Source organism: Neolamprologus brichardi, chromosome 17 (genome assembly GCF_056152115.1).
Source record: "Neolamprologus brichardi isolate AB-2024 chromosome 17, ASM5615211v1, whole genome shotgun sequence".
Classification (NCBI taxonomy): domain Eukaryota; kingdom Metazoa; phylum Chordata; class Actinopteri; order Cichliformes; family Cichlidae; genus Neolamprologus; species Neolamprologus brichardi.
In genome coordinates, this window is record NC_142120.1 from 29,575,664 (window position 1) to 29,597,525 (window position 21,862).

Here is a 21,862-nt window from a genome sequence, read left to right on the forward strand (position 1 = left end):
AATCAAGCTAAAAGGTAGAATAAAGGATCCAATGCTCTCAGTGTACCACAGCTATCTTCCTTTAAAATTTTCACAGTAACTATATAGTCTTTGATCAAACAAAAACTGGCACATTGAAGTTGACAATTTTCCCATCAAAGGTGAGCATTTGTTTGGCCTTGACTGTGGCCTTTCAGTAAATGGTATGTTAATTTCATCGGGAAAATGAAACTCTGTACACTCAGTGCAGCAGTGCAACCTTGAGTTGTTTTTATACATTTTTAAAAACACTTTATAACATACAATGAAAGCTGTATGTGTTTGTAGGATGAATCATATTGTTCTTCCACTGATTAGCATCCGTTCCTGCTCTAGTAAGAAATATTATGATCACTGGTCTTCTGCGGTCCACTGCTTTGACTGACACACATACACAGACCTCTCGGCGGGTGCCAACAGCGGGACCAGGTAATGATGGCTATTTCAGTTTCTCTACTCCTGATGTTCACTGGCAGCGTCACACTGAGACAGATTATCTCCTTTCCTCTGCCTTGGTTCGGTATCAGTTGTATGCCACTCAGCTATGAGGATAGGATCCTCACATATACACAGAAGTATACACATACGCAGCAGCATAGATGAGTAGAGGAGGCAGTGCAAGAAAAGAACAAACACAATTTGGGGGAAACTGGGCAGTGAACTTAAAAAAGCAGAAAAAAGGGATAACGTAAAGAAAGTAAACACAACAAAAAAGATACAAAGATACAAAGCCAAATAAGCAAAAAAAAGAAAAAAGAAAAAGAGAGAGATATAAACTAACCGGCATCAGCTTGCAGCAAATCGCCACAAAGACATTGAAATCTAGTGGAACTCTTTGGCTCAGTGAAGGAAAGAAGAAGCATCAGCAAAAGATGAGGTGCTGCGCCTTGGTAACTGAAAAGGTTGTCATAGAAACTTGTGGTGAGAGAGAAGCATCTGAGAGCATCTGTTGGTGTAGCAAACAAAAGTAAACTAAAGATGAAACTGATATCTTTGCTGACAGCTATAAATATCTCCTTATCGGGCTTGTACCTGAAAGGGTTCACTGCCCATTCAGATAAGAAAAAGAGTAACAAAAAACAGCCTTGATACATAAATGCATGTGTACCATTTTATTTTTTTAATGCAATTTGTTTTAATCACCGTTAATTATACCCGAGGATGCTCTTTGTACTGTTACTCCTACTGTAATAAAATACTATTTGACGTGAGGCTGACAGAGAAAGAGGGAACGAAAGAGACTTTCCATGTTTCCCGCTGAACTGGAGGAACTGCACCGTGTCTCGGTGTGTAAAAGACACAAGACTAATCACTCTCATTGTGGCCTATTTCCATGGTAACTCTGCACCCAGTGGTAATTTAGCCTCACTAGCTAAAGACACAGAGCGAGTCATTATCTTAGCGCCAGGCTAGGGCCCCCCATTTAAAGATTCACACCATGAATGAACAATTAGAGACCAGATTGCTGGCCCAAGTGGCGGCGAAAGGAGACCGGGCCAGTATGTGGTCACCCCTTTGGTTGTCTGTTCATCCATCCTTCCTGCTATCCAGCAAAGGTCTTGTTACTTCAACAGTATATGACACAAGCATTCATTTTCTCATCCTCCGAACGTCTGAGCTCAAGGACAAACAATCATCCTTGCTCAGAGTAGATAAGTGTAAATGGTGCAGACAATAATATATATAATACGTAGCGCAGAAGAAGAAGTAGAAAATGTGGCACTCATGGCCTGAGTGATAGAATAACTATGCATTCCTCTCTGGCCAATGCATTATGACATTCACCTTTTTAGCGCTCCATGCTGTAGGCTCTCTGCCTGAGAACACTGCTTTCATTAAAATGAATAAGACGGTAGCATTTACTTATTCACTGGTTAAGTGGTGTTCTCGTTAAAAATGTGCACGTGGTTGTTGAATCAAAAGTGGATGCTGAAAAGGAAGACTGCTGTTTGTATCTCGTGTTGACTGTGATCTTCTCCTAACCTCAGCCGAGCGCTTGAAAGCCCGAGTTTGCTTGAAGCTTGTTTGTGTAAACTGTTGAGCAAACGCGTCTGAGGGGTCACGGTGGCAGGACGACATGAATCATAGTAATGTGAATATCGCTGCAGAGGTTTCAAACTTACTCACATTTTCGAGCATCTTTATCTCCTCTTATCTACATATTTTTATGTGAAACAGAATATGCGAGGCTTGATTGAATTGCTGACAAGCAGATGTGGCTTAGCAGACCTTCCTCACCTGTGTGGTTAGAGCAGCAGGAGGATAATGCTTAAATTAAAAAAGTTTTAGCTTTTGAAATCCAAGAACATTCTCCTAAATTGCTGTCAATTTGCTAGCAACACATGTGTAAAGCTTGTTTTTAATACCTAGTTAGCAATTTTTATTTTGTGGGGGGGTGGAGCCTATCCTAACTGAGAGGCGGGGTACACCCTGGACAAGTCGCCAGTATGTCGCAGGGCTAACACACAGGGACAGACAACCATTCGCACTCACACCTATGGGCAATTTAGATTTTTCAATTAACATATCAAAGTGCATGTCTTTGGACTGTGGGAGGAAGCCGGAGTACCCAGGGAGAACCCACACAGCACGGGGAGAACATGCTCCACACAGAAAGACTGATGGTTGAATTGAACTCAGGACCTTCTTGCTGTGAGGTAACAGTGCTAACCACCGTGCTAACCACCGACTTAGAGGCCAGTTGGAGACCAACTAGAAACCACAAGTCAGGAGGGAAAAAATATATATTCCCCAACTAGTTGGTGAGAGGTTGCTGGCAGTCTTTGGGAAACTGATTGCTAAAGACCGAGTCATACTCACTGAGTGGCAACCACCAGTCACCAGTGTTTATTCCCTGACCAGTTGGTGAGTGGTTGCAGGAAGTTGTTTACTGTCACTGAGAGAAATTGGCTGGTCGTTTTTGTTCTTCTTCTTCTTTTTCTGCTCTGACCTTTAGCACCGCAGATTACCTGCCTCCATCTCACCCTATCCCTATCCTCTTTTGTCACACCAACCCTCATCTTTAACCATGAACCTTCCTCTTTTCTTCCTCCATCTTCAACATCCTGAATACTAAGTACGAGAAACCTGAATAGTGTCGGTGGCTGAGATGGAGATCAGTTCAGAAAAAACTAACATGGAAGGAAAGTGCAAAGTTTTGGGCACCGGTAGCTTGAATTAGATTTCAGATGAAGAATATCTTAAACACTTAGAACAAGGCTGTGGTCTGAATGCTGACAATCAATTTACAGTTCACACTCCTCAACTAGACATACATTGTGAGAGCCATCCCAAACAACAGCACACACAAACCCTCACCAAGGTCAGTGTCTTATTCACATTGTACTGTGCTGTTTCTCTTTCAGCCTCTCTCTCTCTCTCACTGTCAGGCCTTTTGTGTGCCTCCTTCTAAAGAAGCTGTCAAGCTGCACTGTTTAAGGGCTCACACGAGGGACAAAAAGCATACTTTGTTTTGTTTTGTTTGCCTGCCGTAGTGTTGGGCTGAATGAGTGAGTGGAGTGGGAGAGGGAGAGAGTGAGAGTGAGGGAGAGGTACAGAGAAGCGAGTGAGAGCTGAGTGGGGGGTAACATGTAATTTACTGTTTGCCCCACTCTACTGTACATTGCTTTAGTTATGCTAATGCTACTCATTGTCAGGCTGAAGAGATAGCCATCAATCACCTGTCAATTGGTCAATTGGAAGAAAAGAGAGAGAAAGAAAGCGAGAGTGAGAGAGAGAGAGAGAGAGAGAGAGGGCCCCTGTCCCCTCCCTCCTCGTCCTCCTCTTCTTCTCCTTCTTCTCCTCTGCTACCTAGCGGACTTGGGGGTCCAGGGAAAGCCCGGCAGCTGGATCTGGATCTGGATTTGGAGTCCAGGTGGAAAGCAGGAGGAAGACCTGTGACAGCGCCATGAGAAAAATAAACATTTAAAAAATACATTTGAGAATCTGTTTTCATTCTTTGCATTTAGTCGTCTGCGTGACAAAAAGTCCCCCGAGTCTTTGTTTTCCTGTTGTTGTTGACATCTGAAGGCTTTTTAAAAAAAACGTCTAATTCTAATGTGACACCTCCAGAAACTTGCAGTGCCACTCACAGTCGTCAGCCGCTGTCAGCAGAAGACAAACCCTTTATTATGCTAGCTAATGTTAGCGCTAAGATAAGCTAACGGGCCCATTAGTGCCAGTTCATTTAGCTCGTTAGCCGGAGCCTCGGGGCTGATGACATTCATTACATATCATTAGTGCACAATTAACATGTCTCACTCTGACACCGTTGCTCCCAGTGTTACATGACACTTTTAATCATGTTTTATGAAATGTTTCCGCCGGCGTGACTTGATTTATGAGTTTTACATGACATGGCATTCATTACATTAACCAGCTGTAATCATAAATGCTTGTTCAGACTGATTCCATGCTCAGAGTTGGAATCCAGCACCTGTCCTTGTGGCTGAAAATTGGGCAGTGCTTTATTTTTTAAAAAATGTCCTCTTTCATTCTCACACTTCAGTACCTCCTTGCTGTTCATCTTTAAGGAATGCAGTTAAAATTCCTTGCAGCGTTCCACTGTGTCAAGGTAAAAAAATTTAAAGCTGGCTCTCACCATTAGAAGATATTTATAACCCAGTTATGTTGTGATTAGTTGGACTGAAGACCCAGAGATTCTATCTTGAGTGTGTCTCCCACATGTGGATTTTTAAAAGGGTGTTATGTCTATTAAAGGGCTGCTCTCTCATCAGTTTCAGGTCACTTGTTGCTGGGAGCACCACCTGGTTTCTTTAAAACTATTGATTATTTGGGATGGTAAGTTGCACTAGAATAAAAGTCTGGTTTCTTTGATGTTTGTAGGTTTAAACCACTGAAATAGCCTTTTATTCATCAACTGTGAGGCCATAGACTGTATGTAAAAAATGGACATGTACTTAAAGCAAATTTTATGCCCAGAGTCATTGCTGTCATTTCATTACAGGTAAATTTTCCATGTAAGCTTATTACGTAAGTACATGCGAAATGTTAAATTCAAAGGATTCTACTTAAATGACATTTACCTGATTTTTAAATGAGGATTTATTATCATTTTATATACTTCATTTGCATTTCTCTCCAAATTATTGCTTCATTTTTATTGAGGATTAAAAATAATTTCTTTGAGTGCAGTGATCTTGATCCATTAGTAAGCGAAGTCCAAAGTCCAATGGCCAGTCATACAGCATATCCTGCTGTATCCTACTTTTCATTTTCACGTGAACCATAAATCATGATATGAACACAATTTTGTGTTAAATAAGATATAAAAGTAGCAAATGATAGAGAGATGTAAAAAAAACATAATGGCCCTGTTTTTAAGTCAGAAGTGATTTCTTGAATAAAGCCGTATCTACATTAAAGTTAGATTTCACTTTAATTCATATGAAAATGGTGTTTCTTACTATAATGCTGAAAGTTTGCAGAATTTGCAGAGTGGATAGATACTGTTTTTTAACATGAGGTGTGCTGTATTGTTTTATTTTATTGATGAAATTAACCCATTTTGGTCCTTTGTGAGGCACTTAAACAGCAAGATTGTGTTGTGACCATACAATTCCACTGAGAGTTGACTGTATTGACTGTATTTTAGGTAGAAATCTTACTCGGGTTTAAATTAGGTGGTTGCTTTACAGATCTCTAAATGTTTTCTGTCAGTTTCATTAAAAAACAACAATCTTTACTGTTTTAAATTCGTTTAAAGTACAGTTGTCATCACATTGCTTCAGTTAGTTCCTGTGCAAGAAAACCTTGAGAAATCCGTCTTATACAAAGATCTAAGAATGCTCAAGACAGTCCGACACCACCCACACACACAGACACACACACGCTCACACAAACAGTATACTCTTTTTTCTTCCTATCACACTCATCCACCCACTGATTCACACCCAGACAGAGACAGAGTGAGCAGTATTGATTTTGCTGTCTCCAGGCTGTTGAGAGTGTGTACACTTGCGTGAGTGTGTGTGTGTGTATAAAAGGGATTAAGGCCTTGCTCAGCTGAGATACCATCAGCCATCAGCCCTGCTAGTCCGCTTCGGGCTTTCCCGGCTGCCGCATTGTCTATTCTGCTCCGCTATGTGAAAAATGTTGAATATCAACAATGGCTTTCAGTGGTGTATTGTTGAGTTTTTGTATGAACTAATCTTGCCTCAGTGAAAGAGACCTAGGGCTTGGACAAAACGTCTAGAGCCACAGCATTCCTAGCTGGCTCTCCCCTTGAACACTGAGCAGAAGGCTGGGGCTCAGGGAGGCAGAGTGGAGGGGAAGGCAGGCTGGAGGAGAGGCAGGGAGAGGGAGAGCTGAGGCCGGGGTACGAGCTCCAAGGCTGGGGGGGATAAGGGGATGGCAAGCCAGGGGATGCTGGGTGGAGGGAGGCGGGGGAGAAAGTGAGAAGGCGGGAGGGCAGGGGATGCAGCCCAGCTAAGGTGAGAAAAGGTAAGGCAGTGGTGACTGATAACAGGCCGCACTGAATGCTAGTAGAATTAGGTGACCAGGTAGCGAAGATGGAGTGTTAGTGAAGAAATAAATGACTTGTCACAGAAATAGTGTAGGTCATAGTGTAGGAGGACATTTAATCTGCAGAAGTGTGAAGCCTGTTAGGAGGCTAGGCTGGAGGATGGAGGGAAAAAAGAGAAACAAGACGCTTGCAACAAGACCAAAAGAAAAAAAAGGAGAGCCAGAAAATCAGTATTAGTGTTTTGTGAGTGTGGAGTCTCCTTTCCTTTTCCTGCCATGGATGTAATGCTGGTTTGGATTGCATCCAATCAGATGAGAGGACTGTGGCCCTTGTCATAATGACAAGCATGACATCATGGCAAGGTAAGCTGACTGAAAAGATCGGGCTGGATGATTTACTGACTCCCTGATTCCCTGTTACCGGCTGAGCGATGCGGAGTTGTACGATTGGCTGTGCGAATATCTTCATATCCTTTCTCCTTCTTTTTTTTGTCTTCTTCCTCTTTCGCTCTCACTCTTATTAAAAGCTGGCTATGCCATGAGAGAGCCCAGGTGCAGGTGCAGATGTAGAGGGAGTGAGGAATAAGTGTCTCTAAAGCAGGCCTTCCTGGCTGTGCTAGTGTTTTCATGAAGGTTTATCTGGTAGCAAAATGCTGGCGCTGCTGTGTGTGTCTCTGTGTGTGTTGCCATCTCACTCGGCATGCATCCTTCCTGTCCTGCTGTGTCTGAGGGTCCCCCTGCGGGGAGAGGAAGACAGCTAGACGTGGGTTGCAGGAAATGGTTATTTTTTTTCTGTTTTTTGGCTCTGTTTGGAGCTGTGTGTGTTCATTTCAGGGTTGTGGTAGAGTAACATTATAGTGAATTATCAGCTGAACACAGCAGCTGTACAGAAGTCCTGCAGGCATTCTCTCAAGCAGCTGACCAGGACTTCCATACATGTCTCAAGAGCAGATACCTTGCTAAAGGGCACTGCAGAAGAGGAGCAGAAGATTGTGTCCCAGTTCTTTTCTGCTCTGTTAGTGTTTTTGCAGTTAGTTTAAGATTATGAGTATTCTTGTATACTAACATTTGTTATGCTGTTACCATAAAGCTGTCATTTTTTACGGTAACTCACCGCAATCTCAAAACCTACTTAAATTGTGGATTTTAGGCCGCAGCGACCATATGCACTTTTCCTGCTCACATTTGACCAAAGGTCAAAGCTCAAAGGTGAAAAGTCTCTCCTGCTCTTGTCTTTATCCTCCAACTTGAATCCTGCATTTCTGTGCACGTTAAGATGTATTACACAATGCACACAAGCATGAAGAAGATATGAGAAATTGTAAAAAAAAGTTCAATTTTTCTCATTTTTCTGTCATTTCCTTTCAGAGAGATAAATGCATCCAGCAGTGCTGTAGTTTTCTCTTTTGTAGTAAATCGCAAGAAGTGCTCTCAAATTATTCTCAACAGCCTGGTGTGTAGCACCGTGGAGTCTGCAGGGTTCAACTTGGTGTGCCTGTGTGTCTGTGTGTGTGCACGTGTGCCTCTTTGGGGTCACTGCCACAGAAACTTGGAAGTGAGAGATGGTTGGCTTAACCCCTCACCCCCAATACATACATAGAGTCTCTCTCTCTCTCTCTCTCTCTCACACACACACACACACACACACACACACACACACACACAGACACACGGATATGTGAACATTGGTGCAGTCTAATCGCTGGCCTCTGGTGATTTGTCCTCTCAGCTTGAAGCCATGTCATTCCTCCCAGCTCTCCTCACAATTACAGCCCTGAACTGAACTAGAAAATCTGCTCCAATCTAGCAATTAGTCGTGAGGCCACTGACTGTGTGTGTGTCTGTGTGTGTGTGTGTGTCCTGAAGACCGAGCAGGATCACTAAAGTTGACGACAGGCCAAATAGCGATTCTTTTCATTTGAGTCGGAGACATGTGTGCCGACGGCAAGTTAATATTCCTACCTTTTCTTGTAATTGTTGTAAACAAATCGGTGCAAGATGATTGTTGGGCTCACACCAATGACAGTATTCCTCAAAATTAAGACCGCATTCATTCCCGAGACCCTTTTAAAAGATGCTGCTGCAAGTTATTAGTCACCTTCTTTGTGTCTCTGCCTGCTGCGAAATTAAGCAACTTTTAATTTGAGCTCCATTTGTACTCAATGAACTGATCCACCTTCACAATGTGTGCCTCTAAAGCGCCAGAGTGTTTTGTCACAGGACGTCAAAAGATACAGTTAGCATGACCCATCGGGTTGTGAAAGAAGGTGTTGCGACTTGACTCGGTGTACTTTTCGGGAAGATTTTGAAACTTTTCCATCTCTGAAAATCTCTTTTCCACCTTTTAGATTGCCTTTAATACCCTCTTCAGATTTTCTTCATACAAAGAAATTGCTCCAAAGAAATGTGCAGTGCAGAAACTGCTGCTCTTTTTATGAGTTTATCTTCATTGGTAATTGTTTTAATTTTTCAACTGCATTACGGTGGAATTAAAATGGGGCCCTTTAAACCGTCTGCCCTCTGGGTGCACACTACAGAAAAACACAATCTTCTACAGTTCCTCGCATGCTATTTTGGATATGAAAAGTATTTTTATTTTCACATACTTTGTCATTAAAATAGCCTAGAGCTTGTACGGTACTCTGACCTCACAGAGACATGTAGTGACCATGTTGTAAGTGTCTGAACCGAATGAGAGATGGCCTCGGGTTCATAGGGGTAAAGCATGGAGCTGGAAAGTCCTTATAAGAGTAGCAAATCTGAATGAAAGTGGGAGTGTGTGAGGTGGAATGAGAGGAGGAAGTGGGCAAAGGAGGAGAGGAGGAGGCTGCGGTCAGAGAGGGATGTGGTGCGGGGGAAGGAGGTGGGGAGGGAAAGGTTTTCATTGCCAGGGGGGCAGGCAGGCCTGACTGCTCAGCAACAGAGATGCTTAGTGCCGCCTGGCTTCCTCCTAAAGACTCGGCCTCCTTTCCCCCAAACCCACCACCCCCTTCTGTCCATCTCGCTCCTGTGTCCCCTCTTTCTGCTCTGCCACCACTTTTCCCATCACTTCCCTCTCTCCTCCTTTTGTACCTTCTCTCCTTCACCCTCCAGTTGCTCCTGCTCGGTCTCTTTTTCTTCCTCCATTTCTCTCACTTCCTTAGTTTCTCTCCCGCCCCCCCACCTACCCCACTCCACGTCTGGGCCATTACAGACACTCAGCAATGGGCTGAGGAGGGGCGGGGGTGGTTGTGGTGGTTGGATGGAGAGATTGAGGGGGGCACAAAAGGCCTGAGATGCAGCGGCCCGACGAGAGTGGCTGGCTTTGAAAAGAAGCCGGGCAGCTTCTTAATGCAGCGAGTGGACGGACAGACTCGGGCAGACAGACAGAGCGGACTCAGCCCTTTATTCCCGTCCTTTAGTTGATGCCTGTTTTCGGCCAAAAAAGCACATCATGTGCTGTGTGCCCTTCCCTCTGCGCCTGATGTTTTATCAAACACATTAAGATGAGATGGAGGGATAGGAGGGAGGGAGGAGGAAACGAGGGTAATATAGCTGAAGGCCAGCCACTTAAGAGGCTGACAGAGAAAAACTTTTTTTCCGCTCCCTGAAGCAAAGGAGAGGCGCACGCACCTGGACGGGATAGAAGTGCGTGCGTTCGCTTCTTTTAGAGGTCGCTCCTCTTTTATTGTACATTAAGACATTACGCATTAGTGTCTGTGTGTTTTTAGGGTTAATGCTGAGGAGGAAAATATTGACGGCGCAGCACAGTAAGAGAGCTGAAAGCGCTGCTCGATGTTTTTCTTTTTTTAATTTGTTCCAAAAACAGCTTTTGAAGATGGAGCTTAACTGACAGACCAACTGCAGTAAAATGCTAACATAATCAAACATATCTTGGTATGACGTTGGTGATGGGGTTTTTTTGAGTCAGAAACCTAAAGCTTTTCACTTTTTTTCTTTTTTTTTCTTGCCGTTAAGAGATCAATGAACAATAAATACAAAATAAATACAAACGCACAACTCTTTGAGACACTTATCTTTGTGACACACTATCAAACCAGAACAACAGTTTTGTTTAAAAGGCTTCCGTAGTAAACAGATGAGCTGAATGGATTTAGTGTCCAGGTTCCATCTTTTATCAACCTAATTCTTCAACCAATTATGGAGGTTTGTATTCGGCAGTATTATTTCACTGAGATGGGAGGGGTCCTCAAATGATATTTTCTGCCTGCATTTATTTACTTGCGTTGGCTGTCTCTTTGTTGTGGGTGGTGTAGGAGTGTTATTATGGATTTGGCTCTAGGAGCTTAGCTGCTCCGTGATTCTGATATCAGCTGGACTTTGATCAAATGCAACGAGCTTGAAATCCACTTTAATCGGCACTGCTGTGTTGGTTTAGCAACAAGGAGACTTCGCAGCAACATTTCTGAGGAGCTGAGGAATAAATGCACGCTTGTTGACACTTGTTTGTGCTCAAAACTTTAAGCTAAGTTGCACTAAAGACACATTTTGATGATCAAGGTTGTAATCTGGATGCAAGGGCTAGGATGACAAGCAGTAAGTAAGTGAATCATATATTTTTCCTTGTAGTTTGGCTTTTCAAGTTATTTTGTTTGGGTTCTATCAGCCAAAGTGACTGCCTATTAATTAAGTCAGAGTTGGGCTGCTGCAGTTTTTCTGCTATTTAACATATGTGAAACTCCATCAACATTTTGGTATGGTCAGGTTTTTTTAAAAAGGTTTATAACCATACATTGTGTGTAATTGTGTGTGTCATTCAACAACTGATGCATTCACATGTAATTGTAATTAATCTGTTAGAAATGCATAAGAATAAGCACGGGTCTGTGGAAGCTGCTTTATTGCTCTGCCATATTTGAATACCGTGACTGGAAAGGACATCTCCCTTTTTACTAGTTTTAGATATTTAGCAAGACACTGGCTACATAGGCGGAGGAGAAAAAAATTCATAGGCATTAATGTGCCGTGGAAGGACATTTGAATCTGCGTCTGCACCTTCAGACTCGAAATATGAAGAATAATATCTAAGTTTTACCATCTAATAAGAGGTCTCCTTCAACAAAGAAGTGAAAACACGAAGAAAACAGGCAACGCCACCGGCATCTTAATAAAATGTCGCCCTTCTTTCATGCTCATTTATTCCTGATGTTGCGACAGTTACTCTCTGTCAGCAGATGACGTGTGACCCTCCTGTCTCCGGACAATGAACTGGGTAAGCAGCTAAGTTAGCTTTTTGAAAGCTATCGTTAGGCTTCAGTGTCAGACAAATCACATTTTCCCTATGATAAACAATTTGAATAAATGAGTTTATTCACTAAGTGTCACTTCAAAGAAGGTTTCACTACATTAGCTAACAGCAGCTAACAGAGGCTAACAGCGACGTTTATCAAAGGAAAAGTTTATCCTAACAGTTCACTTCAGTATCACTGTCGTCAGACAAAAGTGAACTTCAGTGACTCACTGACTTGTATTGGATTCCTTTTGCAATGTTTTTTCCTCCAGAGTAAATAGACACACATGCTCCTCGGCATTCACCATGTCGACAGCAGAGGTAAACAGTGAACTGACAGTCTACCCAGACAGAAAAAGACCCGAGGGTGGGTCCAATCCAGAGTCAATTTGCAATCTGAGTAGACTCACCACAGATGGAGCAGTGGCCAGATATTGTGATGTGATTTGGGGGTAAAAACATAAAATGCCACAGAGTATTCTGTTGACACAGATCTGTTTTTTTTATTCCACATTTATTTATAATTTATTATTGCTAAGTGTTGATATGATTCAAATATGTTCAAATGTATTACAAATGGTGTACAGCACCATATGACAACAACAGCTGCCCCAAGGCACTTTATATTGTAAGGTAGACCCTACAATAATACATAATAATAAATTGGGAAAACCCAACAATCATATGACCCCCTATGAGCAAGCACTTTGGCGACAGTGGGAAGGAAAAACTCCCTTTTAACAGGAAGAAACCTCCGTCAGAACCATGCTCAGGGAGGGGCGGCCATCTGCTGGGTGAGAGAAGGAAGACAGGATATATAGTGCGTTTCTTACACAATCAGTAGTAGAAACATGCTGGCTGGCAGTCTAAATCTAACGTTTTCTCTCTCTTGGCTGACTAAAAATGTTTGGCCCACGGCAGCCACAGTAGCTAGGGTTATGCACATAAATTGGGAGGACTCATTTGACTGAAGTCTACAATTTACGGACTTCTTCTGAAAATATCACACACTATAACTTTAAAATTTCCCATTTGTTTTTGTTTTCACTACAAGACACCCAAAGAATTAGTCGTGAATTACTATACATAATTAATACTTAATCATGGGAGCCATTCCTGAATTAAAGAAACGGGTTGGTTTCTTTGACCTTTGGACCCTGAATTCATTGTCTACCCACTCACATTTGTGGCACTTGAACTGACACTGACCTTTAATTTAACTGACATGTCAGTGGGATCTGTGACCTGTATTGACAAGTGTGTTGTATTCACTTCTTGAAGCTCCCTGTTGGAAGAATACGCAAGTCAAACATCATAAGTGATCTTTGGAACAACATGCTGTAAATCCGTATTCCAACCTGAAGTGTCCTGGAAATTGTTGAAAAATAAATCTGCTCATACTTGATTTGATACTTTTTGGTATGAAATTACTATCTTATGCACCTTATGAACATTAGTTTGGTCAGTGTTGGGTTAAAAAAAAAAAGCACATCGTGATATCATAACAAAGAAAGGAAAAAAAGGCTTTGGGGAACACCCATAATCCATTTTTTTAAAAGTCATACCTTTTGAGTGGGCTCTCCTACACACACAAAAATATTTGTGGTGTTTGTCGGTAGAACTTAACAAAAAAGCAATTTTGTGCTAAAAAAAAAGTAAGTTGTCTACATGTACATGTTTCAGTGAGTTGACTAATCAATGTTAAAAGTCAGTGCAACACAAAAATTTAAAAACAGCTCCTTAACTTAAATGTTTGAGTATATTGAACAAAATACTTTTGTAATCAATCAACAACAGAAAATATTAAGTTTGTGTAACATGTAAAAATGAGTTTCAACATCCTTCTTGTTGAATTGCCCATACACTGGACCATAACGAAAAAATAATTACAACTGCCATAAATAACAGAAGAAGAAACAGAAAAAAAACAGAGTTTGGCAACACCACCTGGTAAGTTCCTTATTTTATTGTCTTTTATTAATATGTACTAGTTATATAAGTTTACTATGCAAAATATATTCGTCACGCTACAAAGAATTTGTATTAATGCAATTCAGCATTATAAAATTAATTTTAAAAATTAGATATCTGGTCCTTTTAGCCAGCTAATACAGTGCTCAATATTGTTTTTCCCTATATCTGTGTAGATTTTTATTATTTTTTATTTTTTAGTCTGAAAATGGCAGCTACATGCTGTGAATTGGCTTTGTCTCTCCGTGTGTTATGCTAGTTGCTATGCTACAAAAGAAAAAGGGATGTATTTTTTTCTGCTGTTATTTAAATATGTCACTCTGGTCGTTACTTTGGTTAGACATAGGTGTGTGTGAGACCATGCAGACAGCAGAGGGCAACCCCGTAGCATATGTTTGTATCGTGCGCAACAGTTTCTGGATTCTTGTGGCCTCGTGGGAGAAGACGTGTGTTTGCCCTAGACTGTGTTCGGTGAGTTAACTAAGTACTGAATTCTAAATAGAAGAATTACAAGTTATATTCCTACACTTTAAAATGTCATCTTTAAACAACTGAAATTTTATGGTTTTAATCGTAATTTAGCAGAGTAGAGTGGTTGTTTTTTAAGTTTAGCTAGCAAACGTTCCTCACAAATAAAAGAGCAGACTTACAATTAAAATTTGTCACTTGTCAGGGTACATTTGGTTAGCTGATAGACCATGCCTACAGCAGAGCATGATCAATTTGAATCCGTATATGTTCAAATTAACCGGTCAGTAGCTGCTTGTATTTTTATCATGGTGTCAGAGTAAATTCGTGTTTCCACAAGATGGTCTCGGGTGAGGTAACTAATTACTGACAGAGTAAAATGTAGTGAATTTATCCCTGACTAAAAGTATTTTTATCAATCGTGTTGATGTTCTAAGCTTGACTGCGAACTCTGCCTGAGGTTAAAGTTGGTTGACCTAGCCTAGCAACAAAAAAACAATATTGTGTGTGTGTGTGTGCATACGTCTTCCATTTGCTTTCTGTAAATGTAAGCATAATGTAAAGTGTGGGATTGTGGCATAGCCACAGTTGTATTTAAACAGTTAAAAATAAATTTCTCTTACAGATTTGGATTTGACACCTTATTACAAGTTTAAACTGCAGTCTGTAGATGTACATTTTAAAATTCAATTTTGTTCAGTCTTTATGATTCATCTTTTAAGTGTTGCATTGTAGTGTTTTAGAGAAGGTTTTATACTTAAAATAGCTTGTTATCTCAAAAGCTTCAATAATTCTTTGCATTACAAAAGGTTGCAGTAAATTTCAAAATGCATTGGACTTGCAAAATTTGCAAATTTGAAACATCAAGAAGGGATGAGCTCTGAAAGCATTAGAGGCTTAGACATAGCCATGGTGGACTGTTTATGCCTTGCCTATACTGGGATTGCTCATTTAAAACATGGAGTAGCCTCCGAAGCCATTCATCAAGAAGCCATTCATCCTCTGATACAGTGACATGTTCAGAGGTCTTATCTTTCAAATGTCCATGTTGCTCTTTAAGGACATTTTCAACTGAAAGGGAATATTTTAAGCATATAGGGGCACCATTTAAAAAAACTGGAAACTGTTGCTTGTATTTTTGAAAACTGCAACTTCAAAACAAATGTTCATGGAACATATGCTTCTCATAGGAACCGAAAACACATTCCTCACTCATTGGATGACTTCAAGCCTGAGCTGATACAGAGGTGTGTCAGTCTTTTGAATGCAGGAGATGATCCTCTTGAGGAACATAATGAAAATCCATTGTGTGAAGATGTAGCAAATGCAGAGGATGAAGAAATTGGTGAATTGCCTAATTTAATTGAGAAACATTTAGCCCACCTACTACTAAAACTGGAAAGTATATACAATGTACCTCACAGGTGTATTGATGAATTAGTCGAACAGTTACAATTCATTTCAGGTCCTATTCTAAAAAAGATTTTACAGTTAAGCCTAAAAAAGCATAATTGTGCTGTTGATGATTTAGTGATTTCAGATATGGTGGCAGACCTCTGTCAGTGCAACCCAATCACATTGGTTTTTGGAAACAAAGGTCCTCTTTCTACCTCTTACAAAAGAAGCAAATATTTCAAGGAGCATTTTTGTTTGGTGGAACCCACTGAGTATTTGCTTAGTGTTGGGGAACGGAGAACTTTCCAGTATGTACCTGTTTTAAATTCCCTGAATGAAGTCTTGAAAAAAAAGAATGATCCAAGATTTCCTCACACAGGCCCCTGAAACAGATACTAGCTCTGAAACACAATACACGTCATTTCGTCATGGCACTAATTTTAAAAACAATAAATTGTTATCAGAAGAGAGTCCAGCCATTTCCCTCATTTTGTATGTGGATGAGTTTGAAGTGTGTAATCGACTTGGCACCTCAAGAAAAAAGCACAAAATTACAGCAGTATATTGGGTTTTAGCTAATGTAGCACCATTGCTCAGGTCCTCACTGACATCAATCTACCTAGCCATTCTATGCAAATCTGATGATATAAAACAATTTGATTACAGTGCTGTCTTTGAGCCACTGTTGAAAGATCTTGCATGCCTAGAAGAAGATGGACTTTACATTCCCTCATTAGGCATATATGTCAAAAGAACTGTGTTTTGTGTTGGTACAGACAACCTTGGTGCACACTCTCTTGGAGGATTTGTGGAGAGTTTCTCAAGTGTGTATGTCTGCAGGTTTTGTCTTGGAGAACGGTCCCAAATCCAAGTAAGTGATGTTCAAAGTGGAGCATTTAGTCAAAGAACAGTACAAGAACACAGGGTACAGGTTGACACTGTAAAAGGAGATAAAAATGAGTCGCACTGTTATGGAGTAAAAAAACTTTGCCCACTGCACCGAAAACCTAAAACATTTTGATGTTTTATCTGGCTATCCACCGGATTTGCTACATGATCTCTTTGAAGGTATTGTACCTTTGGAGTTAGCACTTTGCCTTAGTACCTTAATCAAGGGAAAGTGTTTTACTCTAGACGAGCTCAACAAATCAATTAAACAGTTTCCATACAGATGGGCTGATAAAACTGATGCACCACAACCAGTTCCATTGAATTTTGCAACAAAAAAACAGTTGGAGGGAATGCGCATGAAAACTGGGCTTTGCTTCACCTTCTCCCCCCTATAGTTGGGGAAAGAATACCAGAGAGTGAACCAGCATGGCTGCTGCTTCTGAACCTTAAGGATATAGTTGAACTTGTCCTTTCACCTGTTCATACAGATTCAACAATTTGTTTTCTTGACAGCAAGATTTTTGAGCATCGGCAAAGATTTCAGGAAGCTTTCCCACAGGAAAGACCGATACCAAAACATCATTTCCTAGAGCACTATCCACAACTCATAAAAGCTTTCGGTCCACTTGTTTTTCTGTGGACTATGCGTTTTGAAGCCAAGCACAGCTTTTTTAAGCATGTGGTGAGGCATACCCACTGTTTTTGAAACGTTCTGTTGTCTTTATCATTGAAGCATCAGTTAATGATTTCCTACCATCTACATGGAAATCAAACAGCTCAGCCGTGTTTGCAGGCAACAAAACTATTAACTGTGAATTTGACTGTGCTAAGAGAAGACATTAGGAAAGCAGTGGAAAATAAGTTCCCTGGGGAGTCAAATGTCCAGATGGCAAATACTGTGTCTTACAGTGGCACCAGTTACACCACTGGAATGATCCTGGCACATGGAAATGTTGGCTTCATTGTGAAATGCTTAAATGCATGGTATTCTGAATATTTCAGGAGCTTTGAGCTTGAAAACACAAGAAGTGTTAAAGTTATTGAGCCCAGTGATCTGTCTGATATCATCCCACTGGCAGCATACACTGTAGCAGGGAAGCATATGGTGACCCTAAAGCACTACATCTATGTGCCGTAGAAAGCACAGTAGCCATTTCAATACAGTATTGTCAAAGCTGCTTTGTCTTCCTTGTTTTAGTTTTTCACTATAGCTCAAATGGTAATTTTGTGGATAGTAATGTTCAATCAATAATTAGTAGTACAACTACCTTGCTGTGCCTCAAGTCTGTTGCTCTGCCTCAAGCCTCAAATTCTGTTTTGTTTTTTGTTTTCCTTTTTTATGTAGGTATCGCAATGTCTCATCCTGCTAAACTTCGGATCATACTCAAAGACCATAACATTCGAAAACTTGACTTACCAAACAGAATCCCTGAAACAGTGAAGGAACTTGAATCTATTGTGAAAGACACTTTTGAAGTTTACTTTGCACTATAAGGATGCTGACTTTGGAGAAGAATATTTTTCTCTGACATCAACAGGTGATATAAAGGACAAGAACACACTCAAGGTGGTTCAGATTATTGAACCCCCCACAGTTACTCTGACATTTAGTGATGTAGACAGTTCCTTTATATCTGCATCAGAGACCTTGGTCAATGCTTCAGCGATGTCAGAGACTTCCAGTGTGTCCTGTGGCACCAGTTGCTCATCTGGATCTCAGGATACAGTAATTCTTTCCTCACCTGAACATCTGAGTCAGCGTTTACAGCGCTGGCTGTTTTTCTGTTCCTCGCTTTGCTTATGATACTGAGCTTTTACTTGCTTCAGGAAATGAAACTTTCAAAAAGGATGGAACTAAACTTAACTTTATTTCAGATATCCTTGAGAAATTGGCTGAAACGATCTTTCAGTATGTTGCCTACCCAACATCTGCACAGTTAGCAGATGTAGCTGATCACCACTGTTAACTTGGAAACAACATTCATGGCAGAACTGGACCAGTATTCCACAAGAATAATGTCCCTGGCCTCTTCAAAAGCAGGTGCTGCAAAAATTAAGATCGAGCGCATCAGGAACGTGCTGCAAGAGGTAAGAATAAAAAAATATAACTGATAATCTTACACAACAAAAGTTAATTATCTAATTCATTGTCCTAGGAGCATTGTTGGCTATCTTTTATTGAAGAATGAATAAGTGAAAATCGCAAGTGGACAGTAAAAATTTGCTAAAATGCACATCACTCAAAACATGTTTTTTTTTGTTGTTGTTGTTTTTTGGGTTGTCCAAGTCAAAATTACAGTGATGTATTTGTAACTTAATGGGTAACTGAGCTTCGAGAGAAAACATAAAACTTCAGTAATCAGAAAGTGTTTTATTGCCAAATGTTGAGCAGGTTTACAACATTAGGAAATTGCTGCAGTACTTAGTGTAAAACATACTGTCAGATAACGCTGACCTCCTCATAAGTGTGTTAAAAGGCCAGTAATATAACTTTTGGTCACATTATTGCAAACTGAGGTTGGTAAATTTAAATAGGTACTTTTCATGTAAGGTGACTTGGTAACTTGAGAATACATTAATGTAAGTATTGGTCATGTTGCAGATAACCTGAGGAGACTAACCTGAGTTAATAATTTGGAGTGTTACAAGTATCTTCATCAACTGCACAATAAATGTTTTTGAGGAAGACAAGTTACACAAACACATTAAAGAGGGTGGATAGGAGCTTTTATTGATTTATCACATCATTGCAAGACTTGTCCACAGGTACTTTTGCACATATCTTACATCTAACAATTACAGTTTAATCCTTAGAACACAACTCAACAAAAACAGTTTGAAATAGTCTCTAAATTTAGGTTACATTTACTTTTACTCACCTTATCCTACTGCTAGCAAAGGGTGCATTTAAAGCAGGCCAGTGTGTAACAGTTTAAATTGAAGTTACAAAGATGAAATCTTGAATTCTTTTAAAAACATATTTAAAATCAATATTTGGCACAACGCATGTCACATAAATGTAACAGTTTTGACTTTTCACCTAATAAACTGTAAGTTTAAGTTTTGTTTTGATTTTTTTTTATTCTCCAGAGTTCGGTGGAAATGAAGAGAGAGGTCGCAATTCGTTGCCTGATGGTGTATCTGAAAGAGAAAGAAGAGGATCTCTTCAGAGAACAGCTGGTAGGTGAATCTCGCATTCTTTTGTGTTTTATTTTTAAATGGCACATAAAATACTGACATGTTTCCATTTAACCTACCTACTTGCCAGGATGGTGAAGAACAGTTCCCAGAAGAAGTGGTAAAGATTGTAGTCACCAGACGTGCAGCAGTGTCTCTCCCAGCCGTCGCTAAAATTGTGATTGAAGGAACTGGAAGACCTTGATGTGCCCAGAGCATGTGCCTTAATGATGGGGCTTATATACGCTCTCAATCTGAGCTACCCAAAACAAGTAAAGAACACTCCAGAAGGTATTTCTGGAACTTGATGGGCTTAAAGCCAGTCCACTGGTAATGTCTCTTAAGTGCAAACTTCTGTCGTGAAACGAATGTGAATTAGTCATTTATAATTAAAGGGCCTCTGTAATGTTTCATTTACATTGTATTGACACAGAAGTATGCGATTAGGTTTGTTGCTGCAAACATTTTGGTGGTGGTCCCCCTGCAGTTTACTTTGGTTAACGTTTTGTTCACTTAGTGAATATAGCTATGAGTATGTGTGTGACTATTTGCCTGCTCCGGTGTGGGTGTGTTGCACGTGCATGAAACGGATGGGCTCATAACTGGACATATGGGGGGCTGACAAGCCTGACACCAGAAAGGACCAAGAACACTGGAATGATTCCTGGGTGGTCAGCTGGTGAATGTCTTTTTAATTTAATTTAATTTTGTCATTTAAGATATTTAGATTGTGTTTTTGATATTTGTGATCAGTTCAATGAAAAGAAATTCTGTTTAATCCCCTTCAAACTAACTCTGTTTTCATCATTCTCCCATTTTCTCATTTCTGTCCTGCATAGTGGATCCATGTTTCATGACAAAATGTCATTGCTTGGTCCCGACTGATATATTATATACTATTAGTCCAAAGTGTGTTTGCATATTAACAGGAACATGGATAGAATATCAAACAAAGGGGTTATGACAAATCAGAAAGGATGGTTTTATTTCACAACAATGGGTTTATAAGGCTTAAACTGATCTGCTGCATACCTATGACAACTGCCAAGCACACACACACACACACACACACACACACACACACACACACACACACACACACACACACACACACACACAGATGCAGATATGCACATGTATGCATACTGCAGCCCACTTCAATATAAGTGCCAACAAGTTACACAGACAATGTGAATGACAAAATCCGGCTAGACCTCTCCCAAGTCTGGCCAAGTTCATCATCTGTAGCCATAAACACACACACACACACACACATGGCCAAAACCCAGTGACACCCAGGCCAACTCACAATTTAACACACACACACACGTAAAATGTGACCACACAGCTAAGCCCCCCACTAAGACCCACAGAGCCGACCATAGCTCTGTGTGTTTGTGTATGTGTTCATGTGGCGGTCAGTACTGAGGCCTTTTCTGTGTGGTTGGGGAGAGCGTATTGAGGGATGGAGAGGCAGAAAAAGAGAAAGAGGATTAGAGCGATATGGAGACAAAGAACAACAATAGTTTGTCACATTTTGTCAGAGAGGATTTTATGGAAAAGCTGATTTAGAGTCTGCCACCAACAAACAATGATCGGAAATATGGGATTTATTACTAAATCAGTTTTGAGAATTTGCATGAAGTTTAACAGTGCTTAGGCGATAATTTCCAAACATAACGTAAAACGTGACTTATTTGAGTTATTTTAGTTTTCATTTGTTGGTATTTAGTAGATACTGTGCTAATGTGATCTTTGTTCGTTAATATTTTCTGCCGTGTGAAGATAGTTTTCAATTAACAAGTCTTCAGTTAGTGTTGGAAGTACATGAGCTGGATACTTCCCACCCAAGCAAAACATGTGATGTAATATGGCTGTTTCATTTTAAATCAAGCAAAGTCAACTCAGTGTTTCACTTATATTATTAAGATTATGTCCTTATTGTTAGAAAGAAGCAAATAAATTAAAACAAGTTTGAACAGTAGAAAGCATGATCTCCAGCCCGTACAGTCTCTATGAATTAAAGTCTGCTTCAGCGTGGAGATGTTGAATTCAGTTTAGGAATATCCTGTAAGTACTTGTGTTTAAATCAAGAATAAGGTCCACATACAAAAATGATCACTCACACTTTGAACTGTGACCTAACCATCCATTTCAGTGGCATTAAAAGCTGTTAACTGTATTTAACAGTCACACATATTATAGTTTAAAAAAAAAAAAAAAAAAAAA

At 40.3% G+C, this 21,862-nt stretch overlaps 2 protein-coding genes across 2 annotated transcripts in view; both read left to right on the top strand.

Moving 5' to 3' along the window:
• The first annotated feature begins 6,250 nt into the window (after positions 1 to 6,250).
• LOC102781288 (uncharacterized) overlaps positions 6,251 to 21,862 on the top strand; it is a 95,932-nt gene continuing 80,320 nt past the window's right edge. Inside the window, exon 1 of the mRNA XM_087830554.1 lies at positions 6,251 to 6,864. Coding sequence (XP_087686680.1) covers positions 6,857 to 6,864 — 8 coding nt within the window. The 5' untranslated portion in view covers positions 6,251 to 6,856. The remainder of the gene's footprint in view (positions 6,865 to 21,862) is intronic.
• LOC148097977 (uncharacterized) lies at positions 18,001 to 19,857 on the top strand. The gene is made up of 3 exons (XM_087830969.1): positions 18,001 to 18,544; positions 19,547 to 19,636; positions 19,725 to 19,857. The coding sequence occupies exons 1-3, from the start codon at positions 18,440 to 18,442 to the stop codon at positions 19,836 to 19,838; spliced, it is 309 nt and encodes a 102-aa protein (XP_087687095.1). The 5' UTR covers positions 18,001 to 18,439; the 3' UTR covers positions 19,839 to 19,857.

What these genes read in the sequence shown, in the direction of transcription:
- LOC148097977 (XM_087830969.1), top strand. Translation starts at nt 18,440, where the DNA reads ATGGCAGAACTGGACCAGTATTCCACAAGAATAATGTCCCTGGCCTCT. An exon ending in TCAGGAACGTGCTGCAAGAG is followed by an intron (nt 18,545 to 19,546) that starts GTAAGAATAAAA and finishes TTTATTCTCCAG; the next exon opens with AGTTCGGTGGAAATGAAGAG. An exon ending in ATCTCTTCAGAGAACAGCTG is followed by an intron (nt 19,637 to 19,724) that starts GTAGGTGAATCT and finishes CCTACTTGCCAG; the next exon opens with GATGGTGAAGAACAGTTCCC.